The sequence below is a fragment of the Vigna angularis genome, chromosome 2 (genome assembly GCF_016808095.1).
Source record: "Vigna angularis cultivar LongXiaoDou No.4 chromosome 2, ASM1680809v1, whole genome shotgun sequence".
NCBI classification, from domain to species: domain Eukaryota; kingdom Viridiplantae; phylum Streptophyta; class Magnoliopsida; order Fabales; family Fabaceae; genus Vigna; species Vigna angularis.
Window position 1 is genome coordinate 40,407,739 of NC_068971.1, and position 26,414 is coordinate 40,434,152.

The 26,414-nt window shown below is 32.4% G+C and overlaps 3 protein-coding genes across 4 annotated transcripts; 1 reads left to right on the forward strand and 2 right to left on the reverse strand.

Moving 5' to 3' along the window:
• Positions 1-1,130: 1,130 nt before the first annotated feature.
• On the reverse strand, positions 1,131-4,062 carry LOC108327911 (uncharacterized). The gene is made up of 7 exons (XM_017561643.2): positions 3,742-4,062; positions 3,307-3,403; positions 3,118-3,233; positions 2,609-2,650; positions 2,227-2,252; positions 1,906-2,041; positions 1,131-1,553 (listed from the first exon to the last, which is right to left on the reverse strand). The coding sequence occupies exons 1-7, from the start codon at positions 4,055-4,057 to the stop codon at positions 1,432-1,434; spliced, it is 855 nt and encodes a 284-aa protein (XP_017417132.1). The 5' UTR covers positions 4,058-4,062; the 3' UTR covers positions 1,131-1,431.
• A 4,217-nt stretch (positions 4,063-8,279) lies between these two features.
• On the forward strand, positions 8,280-12,825 carry LOC108326788 (elongation factor Tu, mitochondrial). The gene is made up of 12 exons (XM_017560350.2): positions 8,280-8,667; positions 8,781-8,856; positions 8,933-9,025; positions 9,111-9,185; positions 9,624-9,728; positions 9,842-9,932; positions 10,052-10,257; positions 11,336-11,419; positions 11,649-11,714; positions 11,804-11,866; positions 12,031-12,271; positions 12,411-12,825. Exons 1-12 carry the CDS (start codon positions 8,486-8,488, stop codon positions 12,479-12,481), a joined length of 1,353 nt encoding a protein of 450 aa, XP_017415839.1. The 5' UTR covers positions 8,280-8,485; the 3' UTR covers positions 12,482-12,825.
• Positions 12,826-14,252: 1,427 nt separating this feature from the next.
• LOC108329721 (uncharacterized) lies at positions 14,253-20,145 on the reverse strand. Of its 2 annotated transcripts, none has more exons than XM_017564069.2 (6): positions 20,027-20,145; positions 19,703-19,904; positions 18,957-19,137; positions 17,837-18,251; positions 16,329-16,406; positions 14,253-15,022 (listed from the first exon to the last, which is right to left on the reverse strand). In XM_017564069.2, exons 2-6 carry the CDS (start codon positions 19,793-19,795, stop codon positions 14,530-14,532), a joined length of 1,260 nt encoding a protein of 419 aa, XP_017419558.1. In that variant the 5' UTR covers positions 19,796-19,904; positions 20,027-20,145; the 3' UTR covers positions 14,253-14,529. The 2 variants fall into 2 exon arrangements, with proteins under 2 accessions (XP_017419558.1, XP_017419557.1); XM_017564068.2 differs by having other exon boundaries at positions 19,703-19,923; positions 20,027-20,120.
• Positions 20,146-26,414: the final 6,269 nt, after the last annotated feature.

A 26,414-nucleotide genomic window follows, 5' to 3' on the forward strand; every position in this document is an offset into this window, starting at 1 on the left:
AACGATAGTCCATATATTTATTTGTTTTGTAAGTTCAATCTATCAACAAAACAATATTAAATGTCTTCAATAATTTGATTGTATTAGGATGTGTGCATAAGAGGTCACTGACAATCTCAAATTCATCCACACATATACTCAAATGAATGTAGTTGTCACGATCCAACGTTATCATCAATTGTTGCAATTCTCGACCCTCTCAATTCGTTTATATGTATATCTTGCATTGTAAACTTATTTTATTGTAGTGACATTAGTTACTATCATTATTTTCTTTACGAATCGACAAAATATTTACAGGTGTTAGTTGGGTTTTAGTCATATCAACAAGTATTGTTGTTCAGTAGGATTTAACCTACCAGCAAAAATATGATCCATTGAAATTTATGCCAAATCGTGGTTATGGTATCCACATATGACTTGCAATACTCACTCATCGCTATTAGAAGATGACTTACCCCTTAACTAGAAAAGACACTTAAATTTTCAGGTGTCATATGTATTAGATTGCACACCAAGTTCATATTTTCTATACTTTTCACCTTTTTTACCTCCTATCAACGTCTTCCTTCCAAGTTAACTAGTAACTTTATTCAATTTTATAGTAACCACAACAATTAATTATTTATACAATTTAACACATCTTTGTGTTAACATATTTAATTGTTTACACAATTTAATACATCCTCATTTTAATGTTTGTTAAAAAATACATTGTGATAACATATTTAATTGTTTCCACAATTTAACACATATCATTTTAATGTTTGTTAAAATATACTTTTGACACAAATTATCATAATTGAATTAAAAAAAATATATTCATTTATTTTTAAAGTTTAAAGATTAAAATATGTCAATTTTAAATATTAATGAATTTCAATTTTTATCAAAATTCAATAGTTAAAAACATATTTAATCCATACTTTTCTAAGTAATAGCTTATTAACAATTATGAATTAATATTTAAACAAACATTTACAAATATGATAATACCATTCCTTAATTAATATCAATTTATAGCACGAAATTACTTCATTTAATTCATTGATGACCAAGGTGATAGATTAAAAAAAACTTGAATCATCGGTGAATTGAACTGAAGACCCCTGTTCTACGGAACACGGGTATTAATTCTTCAACGTACCATATTTTCCATTTAGAACATTGTCAAAACAGGGTTCCCATTTAGGACATTGTGAAAACATAATTGCTAGTCCTCGCAATGGGTTTGAGAGTCAGCACCACATACAGACAACTGTGTTCTTGCTAATGAATTTTAACTTGCCTTCATCAACCATTGCAAATAAAACTACAGTTACAGCTAATAAAAAGGCCAGCAGCCTAAGTATTTAAGGTACATAATTGATGAGCAGTCAGTAAAGCTCCATGTAGTAAAGTTCTCTCGCTTTGGCTCAACAGCTATTACAACTAAAGATTGTCCTTTGGTTTCTTGATCTCCAGGTCTCCAATTGGCTCACCATTCGGTGTCAAACCCCGAATTTTAACGTCATAATAAACTTCTTCTACTTTTCTAAGGTCATACTTCATGCCTACCATGTCAAAGGTTGAAAGATATCATCCAAACGGACGGTATGAGTTAACACAACTCCTCTATGAAAAATTAATATATGCTAACAGTGCAAGTATCTTTGGTGCACGACATTTGAGGAGGGAGAGTGAGCCATAGCTGGTATATATATGTTCTTTTAATTATTGCCAGTTTCTAGGTAAATTCGTTATGGTAATGCCGTTCTCATTGCAGTTAGTAGACTAATCTTGCTTTAAGATGATACATATTTGTGTCAACATTGAGAATGCAATGACAGTACTATCATTAGGTAGTGTGATGGCAATAGAAAAGAAAAGAAAGAATGCATGGACAAGGTACAAGTAATAACATACCATCAAATTTCTTTCGCAAAAAATCATTGCGAAGATTAAGCATACGAAATGCAGCATGGAGGTCTGTCAAGAACTTTAAGACCTTCTTTGGACAATCGTAGTTCCCAGCTGTCACTTGATTCACCACATACCTTGGCTGCAACGCAAATGAATTGTAAATTAGGTTGCAGTAGTCATGATATTTTTTCCTTAAACATACAGAAGTTTAATAATCTATTGTGTATGTGTAGGTGCATACGGTTAAAAACATAGTGTATAGTGAATATCTCCACTATTTTGTGTAAGATGATACGTCGCAGTTCAGAGGAAATGAGTTCTTACCAATTCATTAGACATAAAACAGACACCTGCATGGTAAAAAATGAATCAATACACATACAACAAAACTATGAAATCATAATCGGCAAAAACTACAGCTATAGCTCAAATCTAAAGATGGAGTTGGAAGATTTTGGTTGACTAATTTAGAGCAACGACTAAATATAACACTAACATACACATTTGGTTATTAAGCTCCCTTGTCCCGGAAATCCCACTTATTCTAACCGTCATACCCATGTTTTTGAAAATATAACCATATTTAAATTGACCACGCTCCCTGAAGGAAGCTAGCCCAAGAAAATGCGCAATAGGACCATATTTATCTCCAGAAACGATTATTACACAATTAATGATAGCTAAGTACATATTTTAAAAGACTCACCTATTAAGTAGTCTTCAACGTCTAGACCAAAGTCTGAACCCACTGCAAAACAACAATTAGCATACAGAATTTATAAATCTCAGTGACTAGGAATGAGTGGTAAGTAGTTGACATCATGGCAAAGAAAACAGGGAGGAAAACATAACACAATTTGCATCCACTTATTCTGAGTGACAAAAGACGGTTGCGGTATGGTGCATACAGAAGATAAGTAGATAAATTGCCATAAACTATCAACCATACAAGATTAGCGCAATCCTATAAGTTAAATGCCTCTTAGAATTTAAAACAGCGTTGCAAAAGGTTCAGAAATTTAGCTGTCCAAACGATGCTTAGCTCTCTGATTTAGATGTTAAAACCCTGTGCTGATGCACAAGGCAAGACACTTAGATATAAAACCAAGAATTTAATGGTATTTGAGACTATAAAACCTTCGATTGAATGCAAGCATTTGGTGCTTCTAACATATGTAGGGCATACTTAAAATTTTAAAGAGTATTAAGACATACACCCAAGTTTTTCCTCAGCCTCTTTGTGCTCGAGAAGGCTTCCTGTTTCTAGCCAGTGCATGAACGTAAGCATTGAAACTACAGTCTGAGTTTCAGACTTCCAATCACCATGATACCTACATTTCACAATAAAAACACAAAAAATTAAAACATAAATAAAAGATGAAAAGTTCCTCTGAATTTAATCACCTATAGTATTGCCCAGAGCTTCCTCCAAGAACTTCAGCAAGTTCCTTATACTGCTCCTTTAACACATTGACCTGAGACTTGGCCTTCTCTAAAAGCCCTGTTCGAACCCAAAAAATCAAATATCCATGAGATAATGACAGAATGCATTGCCTTGCTACAATAAACTAAACCATAAACAAAATAAACTTAACACACTTCAACCCTCAAAATTCATCTCAAACTTGCAATGGATAACAAAAAAGTCTGGTTATATCAAACCAGAAAATGCGGAATAAATGTTTAAGTCTTGACGCTTTCTATTTAACACTCGAGCCATAAAAAACAAACCCATTTGCAAGTCCATGAAAGATAAACCCCTAAAGGCAAAAAGAGAGATGGGGATACTAATGTAGTTATGGTTAAGGAAAGAAGAAGAGCATAAGTGTTCGGTGGTACCGGGAGTGGGGCGAGACTGATGAACGAGAAGAAGAGTGGCATATATGAGCCTAGTGGAGGACTCAATCTCCGAAACGACGCTTCGAATTCGGTCGCGGAGCGTTCCAGATTGCTCCAGATGAACCCTGAACGCGTCGAACTGCTTCTCTAGCGACGACTGAGGCTCCGCCATTGAGGAGGAGAAGCACGAAACGGGGGCCGAAAGGTGAAACGTTTCGGGTCTCCGAAACGGGGATACGAGAAGGAGAGGGTTAGGGTTTAAGGAACGAGAAAAAACGTGGCAGTACAAAGCCACATTTCGAAACGCTGGTTTCATATTTGTATTATTGTGACGGTTTCCGTTTTCCCTTTTCTTTTGGTGCATGCGTAGTATGTTCACATTTGTTATTTACATTTTTTTTATCCTTTCAATTCAATTCAAAATTGTTAATTACATAAAAAAAATTACATTAGATTTGGATTATTTAACTACAAAGTTAACATGTCCTAAGTGACATATATTATACTTTTTTATCAAAGTTGTCATAACCTTACATAAGTTTCAAGAATTTGACAAGAGAAATCACTCCAAACCAAATCAAACTAGTTTTAATAAAATATGTTTCATTTTTCTTTTAATCAAATTTTGTAAATAACTTATTTTATGTTTAACTTGTTTAATTTAGGGTCTTTTATTTTGAAAGAAAAGTATCATTTCAATGTATTAAATATTTTTTAATTTTAAAATTTTAAAAACAGTTTAGGAAAAGCAACAATTAAATAAGGAAGCATTGATAAGTCAAAACTAAAAATCTAGAATAATGGTAAACTTATCATGTATCAAGTTCATGAACTAGGAAGAATGTTTGTCTTTGAAAACAAGAAGGGAATAACTCAAAATACAGTGATAATTAGATAGAGTATTTTTCATGCGTAACTAAAATTAGATCATATTCCATTAAAGCAATTTAGGACTTAAAATACAATATCATAATCAAGCAATTAATTCAATTCTATTTTAATAGAAGAAATTATAAACATATCGTTATATAACATGTTTTCTTTTATTATTTAAACTTAGTTATGATATATAATAAAAAGCGTGAAAATAATAATTTTTATTTGTGAATAAGAATTACTTGAAATAGACAACTATAATTTTTTATGCAAATTTCATCGTTATGTTAACCCTTTTTAAAAGTAAAGTTTTTTTAAGCAACTCTATCTTTCAATAGAAATGCTCTTATAAGAAGAGTAAACAGCCTAAAATTATTAAATTAAATCAAAACTTACTTATGACTCAAACTTATTTAGTGATAATAAAGAATTATATTAAAGTGATCTATTACTCATAAATCGTACAATATTATATTTTGATCGATGTCATTCTAATTCTTCATAAACTTTATTTTAATAATATTTGTTTTTCAATTCTTTGTTGTTTGTTGCTTAGGTGATATTCTCAATCTCTAATGCTTTTAGCTAGAGGTTCTTAAGCCAACAATTGTTGTTGCAGATAAGTCATTTTTCCACTTTGTAACTTACAAGGAGCTTGTTTAGCTTTCAATTCTACATTAATTTTTTATGAATTTGGATTTGGTAGTGATTGTTAGGTCAACCTTTCACCATGATAAATTATTCTTTTTCATCCATTCTTGAGCCTTTACTTTTAGTAGTTGTATTGTATGATTGTCTAGTCAGTTAACTCACAACTCAAATTATATAACGAGTCACATGATCTACTACCAAGCAAATCGATCGGTCATATTATAATACAGTAATCTTAATGTTGATCAACTTGTAAAGTATGATTACCCGCAATTAGGCCATAATTAGGTCAATCTTAATCAAAAGCTCACCATAAAACTTATAAATAGAGTTTTGTAGTAATAAAGTAGGTCATGTGTATTTAATACTGCATTAATTGTTAAATGTCAAACATTCAACTAACTTTGCCTTTTGTTCCTATCCTCGGAATGGTTTGGAAGAACGATTCAACCTAGCTTTTAGACTTTTGAACAACATTTGGACTTCAATCGATACAACATAACCCAAACCATTGACATTGACCTTATACCCAAAACAATAATGTATCCCTTGTTGGGCACCATGTAATTTTCTCTCAAACTTACATAGCTTGACTTTTAATAGTAAATGTTAATGTAGTAGTATTATTACCACAAAATCATGCATATTAGGTTACATAGCTTGACTTTTAACAATGTAGCAGTATTATCACTACAAATCACTTTTCACACTAAAAGAAAAAAGGTAAATAAATTAATAATATGATAGGACTCAAAGGTCGACAGAGAACGTGCTGTATATAATGCAATCTTCTTTTAACTCGTAATGTGCCCATGAAGCAAATAACATGATACATTCCATACCTTATTATTGAACAAGTGGTAAATTTGACTGTACTTGTTACTTATGGGTACTCATCATAAGTATTTCCTTTCTATCCTAAAATTTTATCCATAAATATTTGTGAGCACAAACTTTTGTATCATCCTTAAACATGAAATATATTCTGGAAAATTATTATATGAACAATAACATTCATGTAACCTTATATGCATGATAATGAAATATGTAATAAAAACCAACATCAACAAAAATATCTTAAGTTATTAACCATGGAGTCTACATAAAGAACAATACAAAAATATGCGCACTTAAGTTTTATAAGGAACATGTTTAAATCTTAAAAGTACTTGGATTTTTTTTCACATAATCAAGCAACTTCACATCATTAGAATATTTTTTTTTCTTTCATCGTGACATTTCCATCAACCAATGGAGAGTTTAAAATAGAAATTGACTCATCCAATCAACTCTTGAGTTACCTTCCATTGAAGTTAAAGTATACTAATAAAGATTGATATGGAGTAAAAGATGCAAAGAGAACATTATCATTTTAAAGTATTTAAAAAAAACAAATCTAATTGAAAATATTTTATTGCTTACATTGTCAGGAAGCTTTCATTTACATAAGGATATAAAAAAGCAACAATATCTAACTATTATATATGATTTCATCAACAAAAGAAAATCACTTAAAGCAAACAAACAAATTTTCCAAAATAAAAAATAACATGGATACCTCCAATAAATATCCTGTAAGAAATTTCTTGATGAAAGAAAGAGAAAAAGTTGATAAACATAGAACTTTGTCTAAAATTTTGTAAAAAAAAATTATATACAAGACATTTCGTTGTGGACCAAAACATAATAGAACGTCAATGATAATGTCTCGAAAGGTGTCACTCAATGTTGTCCATTTGGTTATTGAGGATTAGATGAGTTTGTTAGTGTCAATGCTACAAAAGATGTCACGCCATGTTTTTTTGGACTTCAAACGTAGCAATTATAATAATTAATGACGGTAAATGAAATTTGCTTCTCATCTTCTTCATTTTTCATTTTGTCTTTCTTTTTGTCCTTTGACTCAAATAACATGTTCTTTGTCAAACTCACCATTATGGTAAGTAAGGCTCGATGATTTGTTATTGAATTTGATTAGTATGTAAAACTCATCTTTTAGACATAATCTAGTTGTGTTGGAGCATGTCCTCAACATGTACAAGACACAACAATGAACTTGTCAGAAATGATGTGAATCTAGTGGTTAATGGTGAGGATAAACTTCTACAACATCAACGAAGATGATCATGTCAACATTAATTGAACAATTAGGTGAAACACATTCAATGATTTAGAGATTTGAGAAAATGATAAAGTAGAAGATAATTTCAACTTGAAAAATAAAATAAACAATGGATTCATTACAACTAATAAGATAGTGATTTCATTACCAAAAAAAAGACTTTGAAAAATAACACTTCAAAAAATTAAAAAATAACACAAAAATATTGAAAAAAATTAAAGAAAAAAATAAAATTTTGTCCGTATTTTTTTTAATAAAAATAGGGACTAAAATGATAAAACTCCTAATATATACATTCGTGTGAAAATTCCAAAAAGAAAAATAGAATTGACTCAAGTTGAATATAAAGCATCTATACTAAAACCTGTATTACATTGAATATAAATAATAGTTCTTAATTACACAAATTATCTTTTAATGTATTTATTCATTTTAAAAAGAATAAAGAAAAATTTGTCAGTTTTCGAAAATCACTTTTAAAAAGTTAGTAAATGAATAACACGTATAATTAGTCCAAGGAATATGAATTAATTTTTCAACATAAGGTCTTCAATTTAACTTCTACGTAATGAAAAAATATCTTTCCTAGAATAACCTATCCTAATATATAATATTTTTTTCTACCTCCAACAGAATTATTTCTCATAAAGTATACTTAAAATTTACAACAACAAAAATACCATTTAACTAAATAAGTTAAACCAATCACGAATTGAGTCATTTATCTAAAAATTTAAATTAATTCAATTATAATCTTTAAAAGATAAAAATCACTTCAAATAATTTCTGTCGGAGCAAGAAAGTTTTTCTTAGTTATAATACTTTTGGTTGACGTGATTAGAAGCAAGAAGGAAAAAAACATTTGTAAGAGAAAAAAGACGTGGTTAGTTCAGATACTTGTTTCGGCGTTGTGTTCCGAAACATTATGAGAGTGCTCGAATTGGGCCGCACGAATATGACGGGTCGGTGTCGGGCGCCCATTCTAAAACCCTCGTTCTTCGCACTCACTGCACTTGGCTTTTGTCTTCCCTCTCCTAAAACCCTCGCCTCTGCATTCCATAGTTAGGGCTTTTCTTTCTTCTCATCACTTCTTCAATGGCCACTCTTCTTCTCAGACACTCCTCTTCCACTTCTCGCCGCCTCTTCCCCTTAGCCTCTCAAATCCACTCTTCCGTATCTCGTTCTCCTCTCTCTACTCCCAATGACTCCACCACCTCCTCCTCCTATTCTTTCAATTCCCATCCATGGTGGAGATCCATGGCAACTTTCACCAGAACGTAACGCTCTCTCTTTCTCTTTTTTGTCACAAAATTTACAATATGTAAGTAACAGTAATCGTTATTAATACGTGTTTTACTTATTTTGTTCATCTTATTGTTTGATGTTGCAGGAAGCCTCACGTTAATGTCGGAACTATTGGACACGTGGATCACGGGAAGACCACGCTAACGGCGGCAATCACCAAGGTCTTGATTCACTCTTTCTTTAAATGTGTGTTGAGGTGGATGTTTTGGTGTTTATTACTCAATTAGGTTTGATCAGGTGCTTGCGGATGAAGGGAAGGCCAAGGCTGTGGCCTTTGATGAAATTGACAAGGCTCCTGAAGAAAAGAAGAGAGGAATCACCATTGCGACGGTTTGGAATCGTACCTTTTTGTTCTTGCAATCAACTGTGTTGTTTTCTGCTGAGATGTATACTTGCTCAATATTTCGGTTTTCAGGCTCATGTGGAGTATGAGACTGCCAAACGACATTATGCGCATGTGGACTGCCCTGGACACGCGGATTATGTTAAAGTAAGCTTTCTAATTTGGTTTAATTTCTCCAAGAATGGTTTGGTTGATTGGAGTTATCAATTGCCTAACAGAAGCTGGGTGGCTAAGCTGTGGCGGACAAATTTAAGGATTTTTACCATGTATAATAGTTAATTGTGGAATTTAGCATATTTTGGTGCTGGTGTAGCCTGATCTTCTTTTCAAAACGAGATGCAAAATGTATGCTAGGAATTTGGAAGTAGATTAGTTTGTAACAAAATACATTTTATAGTTATTTATTACACTGTATATTGGCAACAGTTGCATCTGTCAGATTTATATTCTCCATGAATGCTGGTGGGTTTAGCATTCCAGCTTGCCTTTATGTACTTACTAGATGTTTTATCTAATGGTTTTATTTAGTTTGAATAACAAAATAATTCTTGTTGACGATATGCTTTATAATTGTCTGCTTTTCAGAATATGATTACGGGAGCTGCCCAAATGGATGGTGGTATACTTGTTGTATCTGCACCTGATGGACCAATGCCTCAAACAAAGGAGCACATTCTTCTTGCTCGCCAAGTAGGTATTCTACTGATGTGGTTTGTATATATATATATATATATATACCTAGAATGTCTAGACCTTCCTCCTTACTTCTAGATTGACATTTTATCTTTAAATGTATTATGCAGGTTGGTGTGCCATCTCTTGTTTGCTTTCTAAATAAAGTTGACGCTGTTGATGATCCAGAGTTGTTAGAGCTTGTAGAGATGGAGCTACGTGGTAGGTTGTTTCTCCAAGGCTTCCCTTCTCTTGTTAATGCTCAGAAAATGAATAAGACTGCTTAAGTGTCTGTTGTCCGTGTTTGCTAAAATGTGTTTTTATGTTAATGTGTTTGGCAGAGCTTCTGAGCTTCTACAAGTTCCCTGGGGATGAAATCCCGATCATCAGAGGTTCAGCCTTGTCTGCTTTACAAGGTACAAATGACGAGATTGGAAGACAAGCGATTCTAAAATTAATGGATGCTGTAGACGAATACATTCCTGACCCTGTTCGCCAACTTGACAAGCCTTTCTTAATGCCAATTGAAGATGTGTTCTCAATTCAGGTAAAAGGACTTGAACTTTATTTTCTGGGTTAATTTTTGGAGAAATCAGATTCATTGAAGTAAAGATCGTCTCAGTTATAAAATTCTTACAGTATGTAATGTAAGTCTTATGTTTTTATCACGTTCTATCACCTTCCATCTGTTCCAGTATAAACACCGCTTAGGTTACTATACTGTTTAAGAAGTATTATTTGTTAAAATAAAATGTGACACACAAAAATAATTGGACTCTTTAATTCACTGTGGTTATTTTCATTAAATCTTGGCATGCTTTAAATAGGTGCAAATAGGGTCTTAGGCCAAATAAAAACTAAAAATAACTCACTCAAAATAAAAATAACTACTTAATTTATTCTCTATCTTATATAAACAAAACAAAATAATACTATACTTAAATAAATAGAAAATCAAAACTACTTATCCTATTTTATCTCTATCAAAATCAAAATAAATATTACTAGATTCAAACTAATAAAATAAGACTCAAACAAAATTACCAATAAACTCCTAAAATTTAAGTTTATCCAAACACTATTTATTACTATTTTTTATATTAAAATTGTTTTAAATTCTTAGTATTCTCCTTCAGTTTACTCAAACTACAGCAATTATTGATGTACTTAACATCATAAGCAGATGGGATTATGAACACCGGAGCATATGTGGAATAGTGGTTTATAATACTGGGTCATCCGTGTAACTGTGGTCACTTGAACAATTTCTTTCTTGCTCTTCTAAATCCAGTTAGGTGAAGGATAAAATTTCAAATTCTTAATAATTTTGTATAGGTTTTTCAAGAATAAAAAAGGAAAGGAGGTAGTATTTGTTACGGCCTTGCTATTTGTAATAATATGACGCAGTGGTGTAATTTAAATCTTAACATGATGCTTTAAACACTGTTGTCTCATTTAAGTGTTTTGTTTTCCCTTGTAAGAATATCAAAATTTTTATTTTCAACACTGCTTAGTTCTCTCTATCTGCATTTGTTTCATTGCATATATTGGATTGGATGGAAATATGTATGCGGGCAATGGTTTCCATCATATCAGCTGCTTTATATTTTTCACTTGTGATGAAGGGGCGAGGAACAGTTGCCACTGGCCGTGTTGAACAAGGCGTCATTAAAGTAGGTGAAGAAGTGGAGGTGTTGGGTCTAATGCAGGTATGTATGTTCATTTAGTCATTTCCTCTATATAACTGCCCTCTGATCCTCATCGTTACTTTCTATTAATGTCCACTTGTTGCTTTCTTTTGCTGCTATATAATTTTCATTTGCCACTAATGACTGATGATTAGTGGTTTGTTCTTGATGAGCATTAGTTCATTTCTCTATCAGAGCTTTGGTTAATTCCTTTATAATGGTAGTCCTAAAACCGAGTTTTCCTTGGTAGGGTGGTCCTCTGAAAACAACAGTAACTGGAGTTGAGATGTTCAAGAAGATTTTGGATCAAGGACAAGTAAGTGACTGTTATCTTCATGCAAAAGGGCTATGGCTATTGACGTGGAGCATATGTTAAACTAAAATGGATTGTTTATGTATTATTAGGCGGGTGACAATGTTGGTCTTCTTCTCCGTGGTCTGAAGCGTGAAGATATTCAACGTGGTCAGGTTAGTTGCAGAGATCAAGTTTTTCCTTTTTTTGTTAGAAATTGTAGTTGCATGCAAGAGAACAACATATATCATCTGTGTCTGTTTTAGTAAAATTGTTGAGTTTTGAATTCAAATTTCTAAATTTTTGCTACCGCTTTCCTTGTGCTGCCTTCTATTGGAAGGTGATTGCAAAGCCAGGTTCTATAAAAACATACAAGAGGTTTGAGGCAGAGATATATGTACTCACAAAGGATGAGGGTGGCCGACACACCGCATTCTTCTCTAACTATAGACCTCAGTTTTACTTGAGGACAGCTGATATCACTGGAAAAGTAGAGTTGCCTGAAAATGTTAAGATGGTTATGCCCGGAGACAACGTTACAGCTGTGTTTGAATTGATTTCAGCAGTTCCACTTGAAGCGGGTCAGTAGTACTACATTAGTGAACTAAATATTATTTCAGTGTATATACCTAAATGTATTTATCCGTATGTTGAATATTCTTGTACACTTCATGCTGGAAACTAGAAATTTTGCTTTACTGTTTGCAATTGATTTTACAGGACAAAGATTTGCCTTGAGAGAAGGCGGCAGAACAGTTGGTGCAGGTGTGGTGTCAAAAGTACTGAGCTAGTACCGTTCTCTGTGACTCAAGTTTTAGTCTACACATTTGCTAAAAGGGATTGGAAGCCCTGAGACCTGACTATTTATCCTGAAAAATACAAACCATGTGCCAAGTAATTATCATTTAGCGGTTGTGTTGGATGAAGTTCAGTAAATTGAGTAAAATTTAGAGAAATTAATCTTCAATGTTCATTTTTGTAGTGCATAATTTTCAACATGCCTTTGATCACCGCAGACTTTTTCTGCTTTATGAAAAATAATGTGTATCTTGTGTTGCAACAGTCCGAGCCATTGATATTGGATTTTACAAATCTTTTGTTTTTAATAACGATTTTCATATTGTTTGAACCTCTATCGTTGATGGCATACATTGATTTGAGAAAAATGAAAAGGTTGCAATATGATTTGTTAGCTGTAATGATACATTTTGGGAATTAGGTATATGTTTATCATCTATATTATTTGTTTATTTCCACTTGTTATAAAAGTAACTGAGTGGCTGAAACGTAATAATTGAATAATAAATACTAGCAGTTTAAACAATGGTAATATTATATTACATTAATTTTTAATGATTAAGGTCAAATTATTCTATCTAAAACCACCTTCGTTTGACGTACACATAGTTTGTAATATAAATTCGTAGAGTTTGATTTTACTTGTTTGAGGCTAGACGAGACTTAAACTATAATAAGCTTTTTATTTAAAGTCAGACTGTAAACTTTTATTTAAGGTCAGACATTTTCACAATTAAAGACTGCTTTTTACTTTAGCTAGTTTAATGTGTTAAAACGTGATATTTTTTAATGGTTTTAATCCTGTTTAGTCTGATTTTTAGTCTTTTCTGTGAAAGGATCTACTAACTCGAAAGCTTGTTACCCTGCTGGTTATAGAATAACACAGACTGTCTAATAAAGAAACTATGACATACTATTAATAAGTCAAACTTGAGTCATGAGATTATTAGACATGTTAACTCGGACTCTGGCAAAGCATAGCTAAAACTAAATCTATTTCTACCTATATGAGTGTCTTGATGTATTTGAAACGAGTTTTTAATTGAAAATGAAAAAAAAATTGTCAACAATTTTATTTACAAAATTACAATTAGATTTATATTTATTTTTTATAAAAAAAAAGACCTTTTTCGAATAAAAAATTGTTTGGGTAGCTTGACAATACGCAAAGATGAAAACATAATTCAACTGTTTTCCTAATATATATCTTTTTTCCGCTTAAAGCTCTTCAACCTTGGATGGTGACAAAAACTGAAGATTATGACCCATAACAAATTCTTTTATTTCTATTTTTTTTACTTTGACTGCTCCTTTTCTCTTCTCATGATAAATAAAATAAGAGAAAAATAACTCAATAAAAATATGTCGACTTGTTTGTAAATAACATAATCTCCATGCAGAAAAAGAGTTAATTTTTCTCTTCCACTCTTCATGCCTGCTAACAACTCTTACTGACCTAAAACCAACAGTGATAATTTGACACTCAATATTTTTACTGCCATTTAATAGTATCTTTCATTATTTTTTACTTTTTCTTTTTCTTTTACAAATACAAAAATTTACATGACTGATACATAAGTATCAAATGGTCTGACCACCTTTTTCCTTATAGACTCTGTTTATTCATTTACAGACTGCATAGGTACTAGTCGCAGCACCCCATTTTGATGAATGTAGATGGTGGTGAAGACCTTTCAGTGGGGGTATAAGAACAATTATTAAATTTTATTTTTAACCAAAGTATTCAGTTGAACATCATACTAATTTTAACGATGAAAATAGAGCAGTCATTTTATTGATTCCATTGCAAATTTCTATACAAGCTACAATACTAAGGAATACTCGAGTTAATTGCAAGTAGGAAAATAACAGCGGATTGTTGATCAGCATTGTACCTTGAAGATCTCATTGTAAAACTAATTGGAACATTTGTTCTTTAACAGTCTGCTTTGCTTCACCAATGCCATCACTGTAGACATCCAACCAACCAGAAATAACTGAGCATTATTCACTTCATCAAACTAGTCTTCGGAGATGCCACTCAAGCAAAGCTCAGCATCACCACTGCTAGCAATGCCGCAGCAGTATAGTAAATATCTCTTATGCTCTCATCCAGCTTCTGCATCATTTTCTCTTCTTTCAAACCAAACTCTCCTGAGCTCTCGCCGATGCTCGAAATTGTGACCCTGAGCTTATTTACTGCCCCAGAAAGACAAAGCAACCCCAATCCAAACCCAGTGTTGAAAAAGTTAGAAGCACAGAAGGTAGCCTTTCCACCAACTAGGTTACGCACTACAAATAGCAGAAAAGCAACGCCGGTTCCACCAATACTGGCAGTAAACTGTATCAGAAGATCAAAAAGCTCAGAGCTAAATTTCTTCAGGGAGAGAATTGCTGTCCTGCCACGCTGCTTCTTGTCCACAATCAGGGTCAGAAGGGTCTCGCATGCATATGAATAGTTTCTGTAGCGATCCCTGTCCATGCCTACTTTCTTGCTCTTTCTTGGAGATGGCTTGGGTTTCACTTTCTCAGGGCTGTAGATAAGAGAAAAGCATTAATGTTAAATACTTCTTGAGCAAGAAACTACAATACAGGCATTGTATTATTTAGTATGCAGTCCAACAATTGAACATGATCAAATTTATCCACAACCATGTATAAAGTCAATATCAAAAGAAACTATAGATGATAACTTTTTCTCATCAGGCAATTATTAAAAAAAATCGATCAGATGGATTGTTCTGATATTCTTTAAAGTTGAAAAATAAATAGGGAAAGCAGTGATGCATATGTTTAGTCCCTCGTTGGACGAAAAGCCATTACAAAAAGTAAGAAACAGTGATCAACAACTGAAGCTGAATATAGGAAAATGATATCACTAACGTGTGAACTTTATGGGTTAAGCAGTTTCTTCAAGAGTTTAACTTCTGACATCCAGAAATGTGATAATCAAATTACTCTCCACATTGCATTAAATACAATGTTTCACTAGAAAGCTAAACATATAAAAATTGATTGTTATTTTGTTCGTGAAAAGTTGTTGACAAAAAAAATAAGTATTGAGTTTGTTAGATCAAATAACCAACTTGTAGATGTGTTGACCAAGTCCTTAAGGGAACCTCAGATTGAGTTTATCTATTTCAAGCTTGGTACATACAATTTGTATGCTCCAGCTTAAGGGGGAGTGTTGAAATAATTATTTAATCTACTTATGTTAGTGAAATCAGTAGACTAAAGTAGGGAGTAGTGTGTTGGGGTTATCTCTACTTTACCTAGTTTTGTGCGTTACAGTCTAGGACAGTCCCTTGATCTTTCATCATCCTATTGTATCAACTTTTCATTAATATAAATAGAAGAACATGAGAAAGGTCCTTTAAGCCCTCTAAACATATATTCTCTCTGTTTGAATCTCAAGTTTACATAATTCACAATATAGAAATAGTCCAATGCTCAGCTATTTAAAAGCTAAACAAGGGTGCTGGAAGATGAATACAGGCTATTTTTACAATTAAACGTTAGAGCATATCTTATACAAACCCAGAATTGAAAAGAGAAAGAAGTGTAATATTCTTTATTGTATAAAAAGAACACAAAAATAGGAGAACACTCTCTCCTCCAAGGGTTTCCCTTTCACAAAGAGCTAAAGCTCAATCTACAAAATTATCCAAAAGTGCCTAGTATACCAGGACCCCCAACTATATAAAGGAAACCTCACTCACCCTAACAACCTAACTAACAACTACTCTTTAATCTGTTTCCTCCTATCATACACATTATATCCTATCAATATCCCAGCAGGAAAACATGTCAACAAGATCAAGAAAAGTATATTCTGCATACCTCTTTAAAGGAGCAGTCAAGGTGGATTGTTTCTTCAATGTAGAGGGATGACTTCTCTCTAATTCATTGATACTCACCCTGTCCATATGGAATATCACCAAATATACCGTTAAATTGTGTCTTGAAATATATAGGTTCTTTCTATTACAGAAGAACTGATAACACCATAATTGAAAAATCAATTGAAGCAAGGAAACACAGGTTAAACAATTGACTTAAACTAAATCAAGTTAACTCCCATACAAGTATTCATATTGTCCGGGACCAAAGACAGTGAATTCCCTCCAGCCATTGGCTGTGAGGTAAAGTGCTAGGAATTGACAGTGGGCACAACTCAACAAATTAAAGTACACGCTAGGATGGCCTACAAACAAATGCCTTCTTCAAGATTTGAACTTTGACCCTATTACATGCATTTGTATGACACTTCATAAATTTATTGCAATGATAATACATACATACACACATATAAAGAAATAAAGTCAACATATTTGGAGTGATAAATGGAGGTTCATTGACACAATAATCAACTTTCTAGATATCACAAGAAAAGGGTAAAGGTATATGTTAGTGACACAAGACTTCTTGTCAACTTGGTCCCCATACAAAAAGGTTCTCAATTTAATATCTATATGGACAATTATTTTCAATATCGTTCCTGTTGTCTGTTATTTGTAACAGTGTGATATTGCCATGACCATCACTGTATAGAGAGACCAAATTCAAAATGGTTGTTAATGAGGGTCAAAGATATAATATTCCCAGTCCCTGATGACACATTTTTAATTTGATGACCATACTCCACTACGTAATGAAACTTTGATCAACAGTATTATAATAGCAATAGACTGCAAGAATCAAATTAGAAATGATTGTCACATATAGGAACCAGTGATAGAATATTTTTGGTTCCTACATACAACACTTATAATTTGACACCTATACTTCAAAATGTTATTACTTCAACTAACAGCATTATAATAGCAATAGCCCGCAAAGAACAAATAAAAAAAATTTCCACACATAGGAACTAAATTGAAAACTCACGTAGAGGGGTCAAATTGAAAAGAAAAACACATGTATGCCGAGACAAATGTACACTTAAATTTAATCTAAATAGTAGTGATTATGGGCAATTTTACATGTAAAATTTGCTCAATCATGAACTCAACTTTTAACTTCTTGTGATAAACATAATAATAATACAAAGGAGACACATTTATAAGATGTGCAAAGACTCCGGTCTGGTGGGTACATAAAACCTAAACGGATAGAAAAGAGACACATTATTTGAAAACATGCTTTGCTTTGGTAAAACTGTTATTTAGATGTTGAATATCTAAATAATGCAGAGTGGTTGATGCTAATCCAAAGATCAACATAATTTACAAAGAAAGTTATATTATTACTTTTAGAAAAGTGAATTCTTAAGCAAATAAAATAGTCGTTCAGATGACTGGACAATCAGAATCTGTTTAAACAAGTCAATATGGTCAAAATATTTATACCAATTGAAGAGTGGAACAAGTATAAATTGCTTTTCACCCTTTTGTGAGCTTTTTGATAAGTATGACTCAGCAACTACAGAGACAAGATCTTTCAACTCAATTGCAGTACCCATAAATGTGATTTGACCATCTGGATGAACCGTGATCTTTGAAGAAAGGGCTGAAGCTTGAACAAAATGCAGTAAAGGCTTCTGAATGATTAATTGATTACTTGGATAGATAAGGGATGACAATGGTTGCCGAGATTCACCATTGCCTGACAACTGCAATTTCATCAACTTCGATAACAAAGATAAATTTGCTCCATCTTTCCCTGCTTCAGCAGTCTCAGACATTAGCAAATTTATAATGTTATCACGCTTAGTGCATTGTGCAACAATTCCAAAGCCAAAAAGGACTGCACTTGAGCAGTTTGCTGCAACCAAAGACAGATAACGATATTCAGAAGTCAGAATAAGCACAAAAAGATTTACTACCATAAATCATCTCAGGTATTCATCTCAAAAATAAGAAAAGATGCAACCACATATCTTAGGCAAGTTTGTACTACATAACATCTTAGAGAACAAGCCAACCTTCAATGGTTACTCTAAATCGTTGGTCATCAGATTCAATATCTTGTCACCTTTTAGGATCCAATAAGGGACTTGAGACCCTCATTAGAAGTATGGGATTCTAGTGGGGGATAATAGGGCTTTCGGCTCTACAACAACCATAGCTGGCATCTTTTGGTGTGGTTCTTCCAAGGTTCTAATCACCACTAAATTAACATGGGAAAGAAAGATGCATAATCAATAAACAAAGACAAAAAAGGTGCCATCCTCCTTACTACAATGAGACTCGATGGAATTTTGCATGAAGACACATAAAGCAATCAGAGAACATTGAAATTCAAAAGGTATTTACATCAACTAGAATTTAAGTAGAGTAGCTAGCTAAATGTGATATTTCCACATGATTAGTTTATGAGGGGAGATAGAATCACTGATGAACATGCAGTACAAGGTCGGTAGGTGTACTGTTACTTGAAGTTTTCAAACATTAAACACTACTACCAACATGCATGGGAACGATCAAACAGTAATCTAACGTCATAAATAAAGTTAACCACAAAAAGGACCTTTTTCATCAGTAAGCACGGGACGTTGAACTGAGAAGTCAACATTAATAACCTCATTGTAATCAACCCATTCATTTTGGAATTTCCTTGACTCTCCACATGGGCTTTGCTTGAGATAAGGAGACTCGTATCTAATTAGGTCGACTTTCGCTACTGGAGAAGGAAAGGATATTTGGTAGCCCTGTCTTGAAAAACAAACTAAAAAATATAAGAAACTAAATTAAGCATGCACAACACTGTCAAAATAATTTCAGTATTAGAACCCGTGGAAGATGATATTATGAGTTTTGGTTATGGGGAAACTTTGTTATCATAGGGGAACAATTCACAGTTTAAGAAATTTACAAAATCAGACAAATGAAATGCGAGATTATCGTGTAACCTTCAAATCATCATAATTCTTTTACTAAAATAGCTTATACTTAAATTTATAAATGAAAAACGCACCCTCCCTCCTCCACAGATAGGCCTAATGAATTACGAATACGAATGATTAAAAGGTAAGATAATCTCTTATTCTATTCCTTTCATCATAAAAATTACAGAATAATCTATAACATTTATAAATTACCTAAAACGAAAAATTCATCCCCATTGCCAAACATGGCCTTGCGTGATCATACCAAGGTCAGATAGGCACAATCCCTCATTGAAAACTTTAATCAACATACCCAATTTACAGTAAAACACCATTACACTCGTTAATACTGCGAAAAAACATAAAAACCACAACTTTTTGATGTTACCTTCATGTTGGTGCCCGCCAAACCCAGTTGTGGGTGTAAGACAAGGCCAGTTGGGTAACCATGAGATGCCATCAAACAGAGACTCTGCACCATTTTTGAAAGAAACCCGGTCTTAATAAACAATTTTCTGTAGCCAAATGCTCCCTCCTTTCGTGCACTCAGTCATGCCCTCATGCCCTTATCTCTTCCCGCACCTCAAATCCTGAATATTTTCCACAAACCTAAAAAATTTAGGTTTTTATTGTGATCCATCAGCTCAACAAAAAAAAAAACAAACTTCCCGGATCCAGAAACTTCCAAAACGGAAAAACTAATGGTACGCACCGGCTTGATAGTCAACGTTTGAATTTCCATGAAAGACGGTTTGCGGTTGGCTTCATACTGTATAAGGACATTAATACTACGTTTATTACTTTATTAGTGAAAAATGGCTTGTAGCATAGCATTTGCTGGGACCAGAAAAATATTATTAAATAAATACTTTATTTTATAAATAAAATACTCACATTTTGTGTGTTGAAGTGGACACAACACTTGGCTGAGAAGATATCAATATCAATGTCAAAACATAATAAATACATTAACTTTTGACAGATTCTGTGGTTAAAAATTATAACAAATACATCAGATTTTAAGAGTATAAGAAAATAGTATAGCTTAATTAGAATGTACTAACAATAGCATTTTGAATCTAATTATGACTAATTCAAAAGTCAGAATATTAATTTTTTTTATAATATTACTTGTAAAGTTATGTATAAATATTTTTACTTTTTAATAATACTGTAAAATATTTTAGTACATTAAAATGAATGCAATATCAAAATTCAGAATGTTTCGTATGACAATGATATTTTTTATGGTATACTACAAATGAAGGCTAACATTTAAGTTTTTCAGCTCATAAATAGTCCTAAAGCAACATAGTTTTTCTATATTAAAATTAAATGTAAGGCCTTGTTCTTTTAAGTGGAGTTGAGGGAATTTGAGAGGATTTGAAGATAATTTTTTTTGTCCTTTTTTTTAGCGAATTTGGAGGTAAATGAAAATGAATTTGAAAATATTTTTTTTTAATTTGTCACGTCAATACAATTCTATATTAATTCTCACAAATTTTATTTTCAAATTCACTCTCATTTATCTCCAAATTCGCTCAAAAAAACGACAAAAAAAATTATCTTCAAATCCTCTCAAATCCACTCCCTCAAATCCACTCAAAAGAACAGGTCCTAAGAGTTCGTTAAATATTTTTCTAAAAATTAATTATTCTTCCATCATAAAAAAAAGTAAAAAAGAATTTGATTTTTTGAGCAACTTACAGCATTAAATTAAACTAAAGAATGTATAAAAATAGAAAATTTTCTTATATGTTAACGCATATTTATGTGTTCCCTACCAATGCTGTATCATCATTGTTGTGACTTTATAATTGTCTTAATCTACATTATTAAAATACTTTCCTAAAACTTTACATTAAAGATAACATAAACATGTATTCTTTTGCATTACAACCATGTTTAAATCATTTCAAAATGTTGAACATGTTAGAAAAGTTAGTCTTTACTACCGTAATGAAAGTAAGAAAAAGTAAAACACAGTCGACAAATAAAATAGCAATTAAAGGCATTTTGACAAAGAAAAATAAAATTCAATGCGAAAAGAGAGAAAGACATTAATGAAATATGTGATAAATATATAAGTGAATTGCACCGTTTTAAAAATTATTTTGACCTTATTTCTTCTCCTTTAAAACTTTAATAACCTTTTTCCATTTATTCCTTGTGTGAGATCTCGGAAAATTAACCCATGATTATACTGTCTAATCTGTCATTAATGCACTGCTGAGTCACCTGGTTGCTTCCTTAAATGCACCGCGCCACACGTCTAGTGCATTAAAAACGCACTTTGCACTGCATGCACGAGCGCCATGTGTCACGTTAGAAGCTTCGGAAGTCAGAAGTGGGAGTGCAGGTGTCAGCAGAGGAGACGCTCGTTCGTTTGGGCGTGAAAATTAACAAAACTGAGTTTCGAAAAACGCTCTCTCACCTGCACGCACTCTTCTTCTTCCTCAGAACCAAAACCCTTCATTTTCTCTAACTTCTCTCTAGAACCAGTTCACCTTCTCTCTACTGTAACTCATCATCTCCTTCTCCGATCACGTTTCAGAACCGTACCTGGAGACGTGAGCGTCATTCTGGACCGAACAGAATTTGGATCGGAACTGGTAAGTCCTCGTCGCTAACCGTTCGTTCTTTTGGTTTCATGCGAACCCTAGTTCTGGTTGCATGCATGGGTTATAGGTCTGAGTTGTTTATTATTTCTGGTATTTAGATTGAGTGCAAGTTGTTGAGCGAAACCTGAGGGTAGGACGTTGTTAGAGGTCGCACTAAAACCTTGCTTGTTGGGAGTACACTGCTATCCAGGTAAGGGAAACTTAATAATTTAGTTTATACGTAGATGATTGTGTGCAAGCATGATAGAAATAGAATGTATGAGATGTATGTTGTGTTTGAGTATGTCTGAACGATCGCTGTTATGTATGAATGAATATGGTATGTGTTGGTTGATACGTATGAATTGGATAATGGATGATTATTGCATAGTATGATTTATTAATATGAATTCTATATAGTATGTGAATTAAATGATGAATCGGAAATTATAAGATTATGAATCATATGAGAAATGTTAAGTTTAGATGAAGATGAAAATCTGAATATAATGATTCTATCATATGATAAAATACGTTCGTCATCGTACGGTCTTATACCGTTCGGTTTCTAGTCAATTGCTTAAAAAGGAATTCTTTTATTTGAAAAGAGTTTTGAAATTGAACGAGCGTCCCATGAAACACTATGTTGAGCGATCGGCTCAGCCTAGTGGCAATCTTGTAAATTAAATTTAAGTCATTATCCCTTATATTTATAAAATAGTAGTGCTCGGTCTTATACCAAGCGTTCGTCTTAAGTAGCGCTCGGTCTTACACTAAGCGTTCGTCCTAAATAGCGCTCGATCTTATATCTAGCGTTCGTCCTCAGAAGTGTACGGTCTTATACCGAACGCTCGTCCATACCTTTGAATTGCAGAACGTACGTAAATAGCGTTCGTCTCAAATTATCAGTAAATGAATATTCACTTTCGGTCATTGACTGACAGTCGATCCTGTTGAACAAATTGTCCTCGTTATAACTAGATAATCTTCTTTTGATATCTCTATCCATTTAAATTGGTCTAAAGTCTTTGAACCTCAATTATTTTTTGAACATTATGTTATATCTCTAAGAGTCGGTTCATTCAACTGATTCTAGTAGTGGTCACGTTCGTCATGTAAAATGTGTCAGCTTTATTCTTTTGAAAAGAAGACCTTTCGGTCTCACTCTTGACGTTCGTCCTCGTTGTGTAGAGGATTGAACGCTCGTCTTTTTATGGAAGTGGAACATAGAATGAAAATGTAAATAAAAGGAAGTATTAAGATGTGCGAACACTATAAGAATGGAAATTATGATTGTGGTATTTGAACGAGCGTTCCATGGAGGAACGACTCTCATATATATTGAATATTAAATTTGGTAAAGTATGACTGTGGATAAGTTAAGACTCGCTGTCCATCCTGATGTTCCGTGAGTACTATCTTCATGTAGAGGAAGTATGTCATGTGTGGGAACGGCAGGAGGTCCTTAGTCCATAAGTTAACATGGGCAACGTAAGAACGGACTGACCTCGAGTGGCAGCTGTTTGGTGTATCCCAGTTACTACATCACTCGGGTGCAAGGACGCTTGTAACTACACAGATTCATACATGTCCGGACGGTCGGTCTAGTATCTATATATATATATATATATATATATATATATATAAATATAAATGTATGTGGGATGATGTATATGTTGAGTTATGTGTTTGAATGATCTGAAATGTTAATACATGTGTTGACATATGAATTAAATTACTTAAGCTTACCCTTTCGTTTTTCCTTGTGTTGTCGTATTGTCTATGTACGTTCGTCTTGTCAATGCAATGATCATCCGTGTGGATGTGAGCAGATGGAGGAGCGTCACTTGAAGAAGTGCTAGAAGAAGAAAATTTGGAAGACGTAAATCTGGTAGATGTGGAAGTTAAAGCCGAGCCTTAGAGCGCTCGCGTATTGTATATTGTTAGTTTATTAGTTTTATTTTTGGACGTTCGGTCATAGTTTTGTAAGGTCGTTCGTCTCCGAACTCATGTCTTTCTAGCGTTCGTTATTTCTGTATGTTCAGCCGTTCGGCTTTTAACGTTCGTTCTGAGTATTGTAAAGACTGCACTGTTTTATTGGTTAATGTAATTAATTCTGATTACAGTAATTACTATATTTTGGGATGTTACACCTTGTGCCTTTATTTTCACCTAGCAAGCATTGTTTGTATCTTTTGTTTGAATAAAAAAGAAACTAATCTATTTATTAATTAGCAAAAAAATATTATCAAGTTACTAAACACTAATAATAAATTTTTCTCTTATTGTTCTTTTAGTAAAAATAAGTGATGAGCATTAAGAGAGTTTTGGTTGATTAGTATCATGGATTAATATAATTATTTTAATATTAGAGTTTGACTCTTACCAAGGAAAATATGTAACAACTTGATAACGTTTTAAATAGTATTGTTTAGATCTTGTCTTATTGACTTTTTCCTTTAAAAAAACTTATTCAGAAAAAAAATATCATAAAAAATAATCATGATATATGCACATGATTTTTTCTATTTACTAAATTTTATCTGCCAAAAATAGTCAGTGGACTTACTCTTCGTTTCACAAACTCATTTATCCTTGAATTCTTAAAACAAGAGAAAATCTACCTCAATTAAGATGTTATATTACTTTTTTTCTAAGAAATCATTTTTTTACATTAAAGTTTCTAAAGTCCTTTTAGTTAATGTTTCTCTAAACCCCTTAATTTTGTTTTATATATAATATTTTGTATGAAAAATATTTTAATCAAATATAGTTGTTGAAGTTTAATTTAGTGAATAATGAGACATTGCAAAAATATTAGACAATTCTATAAAATAACAAATTTTATAAGAATAATTAAAGTTGGTTATAGCTCACAGACGAGTTTATTGTCATAATGTTAACTTGTAAACTTGATTAGATATGTACATTTTACAAAATGATTATTTACACCTTTAAATTTGATTATATACATTTGGTTTTCATTCACTGTATCAACATTTATATCAAAGTTGAATGTGAAATCACCACAAATTACATCAATCAATCTAATTCATTCATAAAGTTTTCAAAGAAAAAAACAATTATTCCGTAAAATATAAATAAACATTCTCATGAGAGTTTTCTAGAAAATACCTTATCCGATACTAAGATAACTAAAAAGTGACATACGATTACAGTTTCAAAAAAAATATATTTATTTCTTCAAACTCTACAAAAAAAATCATTCATCGATGAATAAATTATTCATTAATACATTTCTCCTGTATTTTTTCCTTAAATATAACTTTACCATATTTCTACACCAACTTATGTATAAGAACATTGGAAGTTATCTAGCATAATTCAATATATTTCATTAGTCTTTATATTTCAAAAGAACTCTGAATTGTTATATTTCTAAAGTATAATATATATTTTGACTTAAACAAACACACAATTCACCACATTTTCAAAACACACAAAAGAAACTATAAAATAACTATTTATAAAAGACTTAATGAATATTTTGATATCTTTTTTTATTGATTTTGATACTTACATTTATTTTGTACTCAATTGAGGCATAAGCTCTTCAATTAAATAATAAGAGCATGTTGTATAAAGACCTTTACAAAAAAATATATATATATAAATTATTTTTAATTGAAATGTGTATGGTATATAGTATGAACCGAATGATTAAACATTCAAGACCGTTCGATCCATCTGCTACATCAATGTTATCGAACGGTTAGACACTCAAGACCATTCGGTACATTCGTTACATCAATGTTGAGCCATAATTGAGCCAATGTTTAAGTTATTATTGTTTAAATCATTATTGGGACAAAAGTCCAACCGATGGTAAAATAATCAAAGATATCTCTGATTAAAACTATTGGTAAGCCGTTTAGGAGTATCTAACCGAATCTCAAGGTAAGTTTGTTTTTATTTGGTCTATGAAACACTTATAAATACAATGACAGGGTCAAAAGCCAGATATGTTCAACTCACACTCTACGAGATTCAAATACTCAACTGTGTTAAATAGTTCATTACATCGTTCCTAACTTGAGCGTCAGAGTGCTTTTTGGAGGTAGCTCCCCGTTCGGTCAAGAGTATAGCCAAGAGGAGTAGACAACGACCGAATGGAGTAATTGACAAGCGAACGGTCCAAACTGAAAGCGAGCAGTTTAACCAATTTCAGAAGTAAGGAGAAAGACTAGTCTCTCATTGCACAAATATCTACCCAAATAAAACGTGACGTATTTTAAAAACAATGTTAGTACTAATTTAACATAAAAAGATCAAATCATCAATAATTAACAAAATTTATACTCAAATAAATCAACAATAAATATAAAAATAAAATAAAATAAAAATACTTAAATACTTTTACTAAAAGCTAACGTGATGATCCCACGTAACAACACACTGAGCAGTAACTGGCTGAGTGTTTGTGTGGTAACTTTTATGTTACAGTATTAGGCACACGTGTTTGGGAAGGAACGCGAGCGG

Coding starts and splice junctions, on each gene's coding strand:
- LOC108326788 (XM_017560350.2), top strand. CDS start 8,486: ATGGCCACTCTTCTTCTCAGACACTCCTCTTCCACTTCTCGCCGCCTC. Junction 9,729..9,841: donor ACATTCTTCTTGCTCGCCAA/GTAGGTATTCTA, acceptor TGTATTATGCAG/GTTGGTGTGCCATCTCTTGT. Junction 11,867..12,030: donor AAGATATTCAACGTGGTCAG/GTTAGTTGCAGA, acceptor TTCTATTGGAAG/GTGATTGCAAAGCCAGGTTC.
- LOC108327911 (XM_017561643.2), bottom strand. CDS start 4,057: ATGAAACCAGCGTTTCGAAATGTGGCTTTGTACTGCCACGTTTTTTCT. Junction 2,651..3,117: donor GGCTGAGGAAAAACTTGGGT/GTATGTCTTAAT, acceptor GTTGTTTTGCAG/TGGGTTCAGACTTTGGTCTA. Junction 1,554..1,905: donor TTTGCGAAAGAAATTTGATG/GTATGTTATTAC, acceptor TTGACATGGTAG/GCATGAAGTATGACCTTAGA.
- LOC108329721 (XM_017564069.2), bottom strand. CDS start 19,795: ATGGTGCAGAGTCTCTGTTTGATGGCATCTCATGGTTACCCAACTGGC. Junction 19,138..19,702: donor TGGCGGGCACCAACATGAAG/GTAACATCAAAA, acceptor TTTTCAAGACAG/GGCTACCAAATATCCTTTCC. Junction 15,023..16,328: donor TTGACTGCTCCTTTAAAGAG/GTATGCAGAATA, acceptor TCTTATCTACAG/CCCTGAGAAAGTGAAACCCA.